The sequence below is a fragment of the Cydia fagiglandana genome, chromosome 16 (assembly GCF_963556715.1).
Source record: "Cydia fagiglandana chromosome 16, ilCydFagi1.1, whole genome shotgun sequence".
In the NCBI taxonomy this organism is placed as follows: domain Eukaryota; kingdom Metazoa; phylum Arthropoda; class Insecta; order Lepidoptera; family Tortricidae; genus Cydia; species Cydia fagiglandana.
Window position 1 is genome coordinate 17,116,588 of NC_085947.1, and position 13,940 is coordinate 17,130,527.

Sequence of the window (13,940 nt, forward strand, 5' to 3'; positions counted from 1 at the left end):
GGGACGCATTAATGCGTTAGAGGGAGCAAGTGATATTGCTATCTCATTCTACCGCATGGCTGTGTCCCTTGGAGTGGCCGGCGCTGGCCCATCGTGTGGAGGAGCTAAAAGGCCGTCGGACCATTGCCTTCGGCATGGGGCTTTTCACACTCGTTCGTAAATTCTTGTTTACGGCCCTCAATAATATGTACTAATTTAGGAAATAAATCTTCCCTTACTGCCTGTATCTACACTATTCCTTCTCGTACTCTCGTCCATTAGCCAGAGCAAGTAATTAAAAGCAAACACGATTAGCGTCCGTCCACCAAAAATGCACAGAATACGCTACTACTAGGAGTAATTCGACTGTTTGGATTAGACACATACATAGTCTAATAAAACATGGTCTTCTCTTCCCAGATTTGCCACTTTGTATAGCGCTATTGCAAAGTATTATATGGCGCTGTCGCATGATGACGTAGGCTTGTGTCAGTCACGTGGTCGGAAGAGAGTACCAGGCGGAGTATATTATTATACCATGGATTAGACACGTTTGTCGGGTCTGGTGCTGGGAAGATCGGGTAGAGGTAGACCCCCTACGACCTGGATGTCCGTCATAAACAAAGACCTTAAGAAAGTCCAAATAGATGTCTCGACGACCCCGAACAGGAACGCCTGGCGAAGAATGACGAGGAGAGCCGACCCCAAATTATATGGGAAAAGGCTAGGCGAAGAAGAAGAAACGTTTGTCGGATTAACGCCAAGAGGGATGTCAATTTCGGTTGATTTTTTTTCTTTTATTCATGTCATTTAAACTGTAGTGTATATAAAAACGTACAAATTGTGGACTTGACCGCCTTAAAGCATTATCTACCAGTTAACCATAAAAAAGCCTCGTATCTTGTTTTGTCAATCAATAGAAAAAATGTGGTAACTAATGTTTATGTATATGGGATGCATAGGTATTGCTTACAGAATTACTGCATTTAAAACTGCGTTAAAACTCTGAGTAGCAGTGCCAGATACGAGAATTTTGCAAAGTAGTGACGTAGTTCTAGTTCGTTGAGTTAATGTAGGAACCTCATTAAGTTTAGGTTTGTTAGAATCTCAGGGCAATATAGTCGGGGTATGAAAACAAGCTAGCCAAAATATCGTCTCAAGACTTAAGGTAAGTGCTGGATAAAATGGTTGATCATAACTCAGCTCAAAGCTCATTTTATATGGAACCATCAAAACCAAGATTCATGACCGCGTTTAGTATTTCAGCAGCATAACTGAACTGTCGTAACACGAAACAGGTTTAAACAACTCTATAGCTTCTTCGGGACTTTTAAAATTAGATTTCGATTTGATAAGACGACTTGTCTGGCCTAGTCGGTAGTAACACTACACTGCCTATGAGCATGAAGACGAGGGTCCCGGGTTAAAATCCTGGTAACGGCATTTATTTGTGTTATGAGCACGAATGTTTGTTCCTGAGTCATGTGTGTCTTCTACTATATACTTAAGTATATAGGTATATCGTTGTGTGAGTACCTGAGTACCCACAACACAAGCCTTCTTAAGCTAACCGTGGGACTTAGTCAATTTGTGTAAGAATGTCGCTATACAATTATAATATTTATTTATTTAATCTGATTTGTAATGCTTGACTAACTTGGTGTGCAGAAAAAACAAAGTAATTATACATACGTTATATTATGTTACTTAGGTATGTAACTATGTCGTAAATATTCCTGCATTTAATCCGCCTTTTGAAGATCTATATTTTTACTATTTAATAAAGTTTAAAGCAAATAAATTGTTCTTACGTCCCAGTTTAACTTTAATCAGTGGGAGTAATTTTATTTAATAACATTTTTACAACTTTATAACAAATCACTAAAACTTATAAATAAAAAATTTGCCCTAAGTCATGGTCCGTAGGTAGGGTGCCCAGAAGGCTAGCCGCATTGCCCCGCTGGATGGCAATGCTGATCCTTTGGGCAAAATATAGGCCAGCCCTCTGGTCACCGGAGGCCTCTATGAGGCGCTTTGATAACTCCCCATAGAGGCGACGCGCGCTAGGTCCCCACGGCCCCAAGGTTTCCACACCAAACGCCGCAAATATATAGCTACTACCTAGTGTGACTTTAATCAGTTCGTTAAATTCCGCAGCCGCTGGCACTCAAATATTTAACACACCCGTTTTACCTATAACCTAAGTTTCTGTTTTCATAGCTCGTAAACTGACGTGTCTAAACACGTTCATAAAACCAGGCCGGAGCCCAATTCGGGTGTGTAACAACTTGTTATGGTTTTGAAATGGTTTTGATACGACTTTAATGATCGTCGTAGTGATTGGCGTGCATCTTCCGAATGTTTTTCACTTCATTGATGTGCATCAATGAACTTGAATGAAATAAAGTAGGTACCAGATAATTATTAGAAAAACATAGACAGCAATTATTTTTAAACACAAGTTCTATTTAATAAATCGGATAGAAATAAAAAAGTAGGCGAGTTGACCATGACGTCGTTCTTATATTGAATATGAAACACCTACTGACATGACATAAATTGATTAATTTCCGCTACCTAAAGGTTGTCTGGAAGAGATCGCTTTTTAGCGATAAGACCGCCTGTTGTTTAACCTCTTCCTTCTGTATTATTTGTATTGTTTTCTGTAATGAGGTGTGCAATAAAGACTATTTGTATTTTATTGTCATTGTGTAATGTTTCATATAAATTCCATATAAGCAAATCGTTTTGACAGCTCATGAAAAGAAACTGATTTGACTAGAAGGAGAATACCCTATAGTCAATTAGCCTCCTGTTCCTAATATGTCATTGACATTGTAATAAATAAAATAACCAACAAACAATTTATCAAAGAATTTCCTTTACGCCTATTTTCTGCGTTTCCTCTCAGCAAACAGTCGTAAAGTTAGTGTCCACTTTCGTATTTGCTTCCGTCCATTTTGGGACGATCAAAACGTTTCTTCGACGGTGGAACTTCCCTGACCCTCCCATCAACTAATACGTAGTGTGGTCTAAACTATAGGCGAAAGCGGTTTAAATCTGTTTAGTATAAGTTTTTATTTTGTGTTTGTGCTCACGAAGAAAATTATTTATATTTCTATTTCTAAATATTACGCAATAAAATGAGTGAGGGCGTAATTGGTAATACAGCAACATAGTTAAAATGGTACGGCGTGCTACAAAATGATACAAGGAATCTTTATTTTAATAGAGATAAGAAAATTAGTCTGTCCATTTTCGTATTTGTACCGTTATTCGACAATAGGAGAATAGGAAATAAAAAGGTACAATATGATCAAACAGAGGCGGAGGCGTCGGGACAAACGCTACGCAAATATTGCCATTTAAAAGGGCATTCATATTTACTACAGTGGTGATTTCTGCGAGGATTCAGTTCCGACTAAACTCGAAATAGCTGTTTATTATTTTTTTTGGACAAACTTGAATGTGTTATTTTCTGCTGACTATTAATTTTTTTAAATAAAGAGCACCTAAAAATAAACAGAAAAAAAATGTTAACAACGACACAATACCTATTTCAAACCCGCTGCCGCTACCTCTTAACTAAACCGCTTCCGCTCTTGCCACTTAACCGTCCACTACTACACGAATCCCTCTCACTAATGGTCCACATTGTGCCGTGTTTACTTTTATTGTCAAAATAAATCTGTCTTAACTGTCGCGATCATCGGTGCTAACTGCGGTAATGGCCGTGTAAAGTAGGCTATTGTAAACCGTATTACGATGGAGCAAGGTGTACTTATGGTCAAGTGCTTTTAGTGGCCAAAAGCTTATAGTTACAAATTGTGGATGTGTATTAGAGCACTTAGGAGCAAATATATGGGTATGTTTCTTTTGAATTTCTGGACTAACTATATACAATTTCATTGCTCTAGGGTGTATTTACTCGTATGTGTATGAGTGTTTTACAATTTACGTATAACATATGAAACATTGGTAGTTCAGCGGTAAAACAGGTTGTTTCCAAAGTATAGGTCGAGGGTTCGAACGGCTTGCAACAATTACATTTTTTGGGACTTATATACAAAATATCATTTATTTTCAGTAAAGGAATACATCTTCAGGAAAACCGCAACTGGTAAAAAATCGAAAGTACCCAACCTAACGACACTTTAATATTTCAAAATTTCATACATAGGTATGTACCTCTTGTATTTTGTCAATCTACCAGAAATGTTGGTTTTACTCCCCATAAGGCAGAATAGATAATATCCTACCTATATACCCTCTCTCCCCTATTTGTAATTTTTCCCTTCAAAATCCTCAAAAGTTCGATCCACCGATCAACATAGCAGAACGTCACAATGAGTCCGTAATAAACGGCAAAAATCCAGCGACAGAACGGTCGTAAACCTGAGGATTAGGGGGCAGACACACTAGGCGGGCCAGGAAACCAGGCAGAAGCGTGGCGAAAAAGTGTCTGAGAGCAAAAATTCAGCGCGGTAACCGAGGCGGTCGTAAAACTGAGGATTAGGGAACAGACACACTTGGGAGGCCATGAAAAAAGCGTACAGCGGGGCGGAAAATTACTTAGTAGTAAAAATTCAACACGGTGACGACGGTGGTCGCACAACTGAGGATTAGGGGGTAATCACACTGGGCGGGTCAGGAAACCAGAGTGTGAAATAGGGTGGCCCTCAAACCTGATCGAGTGAGACTCATACCCGCAAGACTATAGAGGTAATAAATTTAAAATAGACATTTAAAGAGTAAAATGAAGAGCAAATATAGCTCCACTGAAGTTACCGTTACCTACCTCTAATTTACACATAAAAGTTAAAACCGATACACTAAATGTAACTGAACTGATACTCTAAAATGATTTCAGAGATATGTATGAACGCAAGATTGTCTTTTTAAAACGTGTATTGGTATCATGGCATAATATATATACGATCTTACATGCTATTAAAATGGCTTTACCAATTTTGTCTTCTAATAGACACGTTATTACTAACTTATTTACTTTAATAAAACGCACTTTCCTGGCCCAACCCAAATTTCCTAAACCTTGCAACTAGCGCCTCCTTCCGTCCATATATCCAACTATAAAACGCCCGTAATAAAACCGGTCCCTTCAGTTGCATACATCACTAATGACATTTGGTTTCCATCGACGCCTATGAACAGAGTTTAGGAGCAGTATTAAGACAGCAAACGCAATGGAGGTTGAATACTAAGAGATGGTGTAAGTAGATCAAGTATTGTGAGGAGTTTAGGAGGATATTCATTTATCTGCCTACTGCTTAAGATTTGTGTGTATTAACATATATTATTCTGTCGATGTATAGTTGCCATCTGATACATGGGAGCAGCGAAGGTTCTCAGATATATTTTAAGAAACATTTTATTGTCTTGATGATATAGGTTGTTCAGGTATTTGTGAAAATCTTGGCCGCTCCAATAGATCTGATAACGACTGCAGTATTTATGGCAACTTAATTTAATTGGCGACGGCAGACAGTTGCAACATTCACTGACAATTTTAAGACACATGCAACCACTATTTTTACTACCTACAACTACCTATTTTTATATTATTTGAAAGTGTATAAAAATTATTTAAATAGTGAGAAATGTAGCTACTTATTGTTTTTACATTACAATGTAACTTTCATTCCCACTTTATTACAATAAATAACTGATCCTCCACCCACTTTACTAAATAACATTATAATTTATAAAACTCAACATAATCATCCCTACACTGAGAGAAAAGCACAACAAAAACACACTTAGAATTACAAAAATAAACTTAATCCGGGGACAAGGAGAGTTAACTAATAAGAACAAATTGACTTTTGCAATTTCTATTAGTTCTTGCAATTTCTATTATCTGTTTGTTGAAATTATATTTGGGATTACTGAGCTTTTTGTAGAAATAAATGAAGTTTACAGAAATAGTGAAACGTCCATAATTATTACTAAAACTTCATTTTTTCCCCCAGTACAGAACTGTTTTTAATTCCTGGTGATCATTTTTCTCTCAGTGTATTTTACGTCACAAGTTAACCTTCCAAAATGGCGGCCATCATTTTTATAGTCCAACCATAGGTGCAAAATATTTGATGGCCAGACTTTATATGCCGACATAATTACGGCCTGTTGCTCCCCAAATGTCCCGGGAATGGTTTTTTAGGGTTCCGTACCCAAAGAGTAAAACGGGACCCTATTACTAAGACTTCGCTGTCCGTCCGTCCGTCTGTCACCAGGCTGTATCTCACGAACCGTGATAGCTAGACAGTTGAAATTTTCACAGATGATGTATTTCTGTTGCCGCTATAACAACAAATACTAAAAACAGAATAAAATAAAGATTTAAATGGGGCTCCCATACAACAAACGTGATTTTTGACCAAAGTTAAGCAACGTCGGGAGTGGTCAGTACTTGGATGGGTGACCGTTTTTTTTTTTTGCTTTTTTTTGTTTTTTTTTTGCATTATGGTACGGAACCCTTCGTGCGCGAGTCCGACTCGCACTTGCCCGGTTTTTATAGTCCAACCATAGGTGCAAAATATTTGATGGTCGGACTTTATATGCCAACATAATTACGGCCTGTTGTTCCCCAAATGTCCCGGGAATGGTTTTTTTACAGCTTTCGCACTAGTTTGGTTTTACGATGCAAGTTTGAGGTGGTTATGTAAATTTGTAGGGCTGGACTGAGTGCCTACCGCGAACCACGTTCGACGTATTGCCTCTTTGTCGCACTTGTATAAATATACATATGTTCTCTGTGAGATACGTTTATGGAAGCATCTGTATTTAAGGCCATTTATGTTACTTTAAGTTTTATGTTCATCCCATGTATGTTTTTCTGTGTTATCTCCTCAATAAATAAATAAATAAATAAATAAATAAATAAATAAATAAATTGTGTATTCGTACATAAGTGTGACAGGGAGGCAGCACGTCGAACGTGGTTCGCGGTAGGCCTTCTGTTCAGAAAGCCAAGTAATAAGCTATAGATAACCAGGAAAGTCTGAACTCTGGTTACATGTAGATGTTTTGTATGTAGATATCACTAGAGATGAGCATTCGAGATAAGAAGATTAGTGAAATGTAGCACAAAGAAATACTTTACTACTTACTACTCCGTTGGCTAAGTGACCCATAATGAGTTTCATTTTTCAAACCGGTTTCGTTCATTCGCCCGGAAACAAAAATGATTTGGTTTTCTTTGGTGGTTACCGGTTAAGGAACTGTTCTATTGAGATACCGATTTATACCAAATTCGTTCGCCTTCCGTTTTAGTGGAATGAAATTAACCGGTTAAACTGAAAATATCGAAGCGAGATAGAACGAGTAAGTATTACTATCACTATCACGTATGGCTGATACCTGAGAGTCTCCGAAAGCCAAAAGTAACCGGTATTATATCGTTCCATGCGAATCATAAAAATCCGCTCCCTCTTCTTACCGGTTAGGATTTTTTTAGTTTGCATTCCATAAATTATCCGCTTTTTTAATGAACGAAATAATATAACGGCTTTGTAACGATATTAACAGGTATTTCAATACCGATTCCGAGCTCAGCTTATTATTATTTGTCAACGTATTTTTATGCTGTACAAAACCCTCATAATTACATCGTTCCGTTTGCCACGTGGAAGCCTAACAAAATATCATAAATGTTCTCTCATATAATGTTACATACTAAAACCGTTATATCAATCCACAAATAACGGCCTATAATATTCAAAATTGGAATAAACTTACGATCTTTTGTTCTAAGCTAAATGAATTTACCCCAAAAGTAAAATAACACAGAATTTCCGAGTCTCGAAGGCAAATACATATCAATTTCGTCGCAGCGTTTGATCTGAGGCCGAACAATTATTTATACGAACGGCATTTCGACGTTTCTAACCAATAATTAAATTGGATACATTAGGTACATCTGATACAGGTATGTACATGTATTTATATTTAAGTAATACCTAGATACTCCGGTTTATATCGAAATAAAGGATGATTCACGCTGGAACGGGTCCGGGCAAAGCGACCTAATATACATCGTTTTCTATGACAAGTAATTGGTGACCACGTGATGCTTTCTAAAGAAAACTACAGTCCGTTTTTTTAGCATTAGAAAGAACTTCGCAGAAGTAAGCTTGTGGTTCCAAATCCGGCACTTTTAGCGCTAATAATTTGAAGTAAATTATATGTATTGACATTAGATAATTCAATAATTATTAACAATTAAAGACTCTGATAAAAACTGCACGCTTGCCTCTGTGGAGTTCTTTCTAATGCTAAAAAAAACGAACTATAAGGGTGCCCGCTAGTTTTCGCGATTGCGCAGAGTGGGTGAACTGGTTAACCAAAAATAGTAAGATCAACGCGAACCGGCACGGAAGGGTATAGCGGATTTTACGTGGCCCACTCCGTGCACCCGCGCCAGCTAGCGGAGTGTCGGACGCCTTGGCCCCGACCCGGACCGTCCTAGCGTGAGTCAATACTTAGTTCTTTTCTCATTAAGTATATTGTCCCAGTCCAGTTTTTTTTGTTATTGTCAACGGCGTGAATTCATATTTATTAAAACACAGATTAAACAAAATAAATGATCTTAAGTCTAAACCTAAATTGGTTTTGGTTTTGTAATATCTAGTACTAAATAACATTGCATTTAGCTTAACACGTTCGCGGACGCGGATTGCATAGCATCCGTTTTTGTACTCCTCCTGGTGACGCGCCTGCTATTGCATCCGTTATTCTTTTTAAATTTCTTCGTTGAAATGCTTATCAATCCGCTTAACCACAGTATAATATTATTCATCAACTTTTCCTCTACCAGTCACCAGAGTCAAATAATGCGTACTGCCATATTACATAGTTTTATCGAAGTTAAAAATTATCCTGTGACGTCTCCAAATTGGCCCCCCTTTCTGTGGCGCGGATGCTATAGCATTCGTCTTTGTATGGCAGCTCCCTTAGTAGCCCGGCAGGTGCGTCTGGGAGTGGACACATGTAATTTGGGTCAATTTCGTGCGCGATAGCGATTTTGACGTATTTTTATAAAATCGTAATTAATGTTTTTCTTACAATTTCTTTAAGTTTTTCATTGTGTTTTAATAAACAAACGTGTTTACTTGCTGTTAATTATACTACAGTAAAATTTTGATAACGATTAATGTGAAAAAGTGAGGCATGAATGTGTATACCTATTATTGAAAAATTTACGTTACTAGTCATAGTTTTGGTCATATAATTGTGAATTATAGCCTGTTGGCGCTCGATGATCACCTCCCACAAGGTAAGCACCTTATGACACGCATTTGTGGTATCATTCTGTGTATATTTCATGCCTTGTATTTGGTGCAGATGCATCCGAAAAAGAATATAAAGTTGGGTGTGTTGTGTATGTTAATCCTTTTATTTGATAACTCCTATCACTGGCTCGGCAATGCCCTCGCACAATAATGAACTCCACTTCCTTGATCGTAAACGCATAGCCCGCAGCCATCGTACCACAGACAAGTGAAGTCCTTTTCACGGCTTTCCCGCCAGTACAAGGACACACGAGACAGCGTATGTATGCTATTTAAGCCACTCGCATAACCGCATACACTACATCCCTCCCTTGAAGTTAAATTAGATAAATAACAACAAACATATTGTGACCAATCAATATATTCTACAATACTAGAATCAGTCTCCAGGTTAACCATTAACACTGCATATTATTTTACTTTTACAAGACTTTAAACAAGTATTATATTTTTTATAAAGTATGAATGTAATTAACAACACAAACTAACAAATAAGTAATAATAATAATAAACGAATAATGGCACAGTAAATCACAGCTCATTATTACTATCACCTTGTTCCCCACCAGTTCCTTCTTCCTGGTCTTTCCTCTGCACAGCTTCCCACTGTCCTTCTACTCTTTTCAGGTGAACTACATTTCTCCTCAGTACTTGCCCAGTTATATCATTTTTCACTGAGATGTCGCCTCTAGTAGCACTTTGTACCGTATGAGGTGTTGGATTGTAGTTTGAGCTGAGTTTATGTCCTTTGTCCATATTCTTGACATATACTTTATCTCCTTCAGTTAGACTAGACTCAGTAGCACCTCTTCTTTTGTCTGCATATTCTTTCCCTTTTTCTTTCTGTATCTTATCACGCTCTCGTACACCCAGGTCAACAGTAGTGTTTTCAAATCTATCAATAGATGGAATTTTATCTCTATTCTGCCTTCTAAAGAACAATTCTGATGGTGACTTGCCTGTGGATGAATGGGGCGTACTGTTATACATTAATAAGTACTCCATCAAACTTTCTTTAATGTCCTTTTTCTCCAAATGACTGATCTTGAGGCGTTTCATTATGTCACGATTCTGTCTTTCGACCTCTCCGTTCATCTGGGGCCAATACGGTACTGTGTTGTGAACGATGATATTGCATTCTTCGCAAAACGATCGAAACTCTTCGCTCACAAACTGCCGGCCGTTGTCTACAGTTATTGAGACAGGGTAACCTAGCCTGCTAAAAATTTCTTTGAGCAGCTTTATAATTTGACAACTGGTTACTATCTTGCTGATTTTAACTTCTTTATAGCGGCTGTAATAATCTACTACCACTAGCAGGTAGTCATTGTTAGGTAATGGTCCTAAAAGATCCATCGCGACATCAACCCACGGAGCTAAAGGAAGTTCGCGTCTCTTCAGGGGTGTTGGAGGATTTGGTAGTCCTACAAGGGTGCAACTCTTGCAGGATTTAACCAAATTTTCTGCATCCTTGTCGATTCTTGGCCACCACACCTTTGACCTGAGCCTACCCTTCATTGCAACAATCCCAGGGTGGCCTTCGTGCGCAGCGTCCAGTACTCCTTTCCTCAATTTCTGAGGTATCACAATTCGGTTTCCTCGAAGTAAAATATCACCGTAGAAACATAGCTCATTCTCAAATATTTTATAACCTTTGACAGACTCATTCCATTCTTTTTCATAGACTCCCTTTTTAACGCCTCTTACTTCTTCATCATTCACCGAAGCTTCAATAATGGCAGACATTGAAATCGCATGTGGTCTTGCTTGCTCGACAATTTGATGTATATGTTCGTCTCCTCCTCTAGATTGTGCATCTATCAATTTGCATAGGCGAGATAACGGATCCGCGATATTCACCTTTCCTGGCCTGTAGATTACGTTATAATCATATGATTGGAGTCTCAGCACCCAACGTTCAATGCGTGCACAAGGCTTTGATTTTAGTCCAAACAATATTTCCAATGGCTTGTGATCTGTAATGAGATCAAACTTCTTGCCGAAGAGAAATATATTAAAATGTTCAACAGACCAAACTAGTGCAAGAGCCTCTTTCTCCGTTTGACTGTATTTTCTTTCGCAGTCTGTTAGTGTCCGGTTTCCATACGCGATTATTCGCGGGCCATTTGAATCAGTTTGTATTAGAATAGCTCCAAGGCCAACAGGGCTCGCGTCAGCAATAACTTGGGTTTTGTCATTAATATCGTAATATCCTAGCGACTGTATTTTGCTTAGTGCCTCTTTCAGCTCTGTAAATGCCCTGTCTTGTTCACTAGTCCAATATGGTTTGATGTCAGCCTTTTTTCCCAGTTTTTTCCTTAACAATTCTTTTAAAGGTTCCGTTCTGGTGGCTAAATTAGGCAACCACTTGTTTACATAATTCACAAGTCCTAAAAAACTCTGTAGTTCTTCTGTTGTTGCCGGAAGCCTGAAGTTAGAAATGCTCTCCATATACTTTGGCAATGGTTTCACTCCACTTGGTGATAGTTCGTGTCCCAAGAAATGGACCTTCCTTACCTTGTATATGCACTTCTGTTCATTGAGTAGTATGTCATTCTCCTTAAGCACTTTCAACACCATTGCCAGTCGCATGTCATGTTGTTCTTCATTGTCTCCAAAAACTAATATGTCATCTATGAAGTTTAACACTCCGTCACATTTAACTAAAAGCTTTTCCAAAACTTTTTGAAATATCTCTGGAGCGCAAGAAATTCCAAACATGAGCCTTTTATATTGGTAGAGCCCTTTAGCTGTTATAAAGGTGGTTATGTGTCTACAATCCGGGTGTAATTCCAACTGGTGGAAAGCGTCCTTGATATCAAGCTTACTAAAATATTTAGCTTTTCCAATTTCCGGTAATAGTTTATCCATACATGGCAAAGGATGATTTTCCCTTAAAATAGCGGTATTGGCACGTCGCATATCCACACACAGCCGCAAATCTCCATTTTCTTTCATAATGGGCACCATTGGAGACACCCATCGTGAAGGTCCATTAACTTCTTCAATGATGTCTCGAGCAAGTAAGTCTTGGATCTTGTTCTCAACTTTTTGTTCTATAGGTAATGGTATTCTCCGGTATGGCTGTGATACTGGTTGTACACTCTGGTCAATAGGGATTTCTACCAGTACATCCTTGAGCTTGGGAAACGGTTTTGAATTGACATCTTCATCAATTTTATTCACATCTACACAAATTTTCAAGACGCCCAGACGTGTTGCCGTTTCTCTGCCTAACAAGTCTTGCGTGCCTCCCTCAATAACATAAACTGTTGCATATTCTTCGCGACCATTTGCCTTTATTATAGTTTCAAATGATCCTTTAACATTGAGTGGAGTGTGACTGCCATATGCCATAAGAGATCTGGTTGGGTTGGATGTTTGGTTGGTTGCTATAGCTCCTAAACTTTTCAAGGTTTCCCAAGTTTCTCCTGTAATAAGGTTGGGCCTGCAACCAGAATCAACCAGCAAATCAGTCTTGATTCCACCCAAGGTGCATTCAATTATGGCATCGTTGTCAATATTAAAAACATAATCAACTTCAACTCTTGCTTTTTTGTTTCCCTTTATGTTCTTACTTGAGTGATTATCCAATTTCCTTTTCATGCCACTTGTTCTGCAATATTGACGGAAATGTCCCCTCTTGCCACAACCAAAACAAGTTTTAACCAATGCAGGACACTCTTTGCAATCGGTTTGATGGTTCTTCTTCCCGCAACGTCCACAAAGTATTGTATCACTTTTTCCGTGTGTTTCTTCTTTCCTAGTTCTGTAAGCACCATCCTTCTTATTTCTATTGTAAATGGCATTAACTTCTTGGTTTTCTTGCTTATTATCTGAGCTTCCTTGTTTTTTATCATATATTTCTAATTGGTCATTGACTACTTCTAATGTATTCGCCTCAGTCACTATCTTTTCTAAGGTAATGCTGTCACCTATTGTGAGAATCTTCTTGCGTAGTTCAGCTGAATTACATTTTTCAGTGATCTGGTCAATCAAGTGGTCATCTTTTTTATCGAAACTGCATTTCTCAGCTTGTTTCCGAAGTCGGACTAAAAAACTTTCAAACTTTTCTTTATCTTCTTGTTTGATCAGTCTGAAAATGTGACGCTCAAAAACCCGGTTAGTCTTGGGAACGAAGTATTCATCAAGTTTTTTTATTGCTGTGTCGAAAACATCTACTCCCGCTGCAGCTTTAACCTCTGCACCAGGTAAGTTGTAGTAAATATCTTGCAGGCTTGTTCCCCCGAAGTGCAGTAATGTGGCTCGTTTCTTCACATCTGATGTGACATCTGTGGCATCAATATATATAAATAATGACCTCTTCCATCTCTCCCATTTGCTGCCGATGGAACTTCGGTCACCATCCAAGTCCAGCCCCTCCAGGGTCAGCAATGGTTGTTGAGTCATAGTAGCGTAATCCTGTTACGGCAACCTGAAATATCAAATTAGTTCGTAACCAACAGGTTAATCACCTGACTGTTTTCAATTTAATGAAGGTTGTCAACCAGTTCCAATTTAATGGAGGTGTTCCTTTGAACCACCAGACTATTTCCAATTTAATGGAGGTTGTCAACCAGACATTTCCCAATTTAATGGAGGCCATGCCGACCAATTCCAATTTAATGGAGGTATTCATTTGAACTACCA

The 13,940-nt window shown here is 38.3% G+C and overlaps 1 protein-coding gene across 1 annotated transcript; it reads right to left on the reverse strand.

Annotated features, from left to right (window-relative positions):
* Window positions 1-9,821: 9,821 nt before the first annotated feature.
* LOC134672271 (uncharacterized protein K02A2.6-like) lies at window positions 9,822-13,700 on the reverse strand. Its single transcript, XM_063530169.1, has one exon. It carries the CDS (start codon window positions 13,698-13,700, stop codon window positions 9,822-9,824), a length of 3,879 nt encoding a protein of 1,292 aa, XP_063386239.1.
* Window positions 13,701-13,940: the final 240 nt, after the last annotated feature.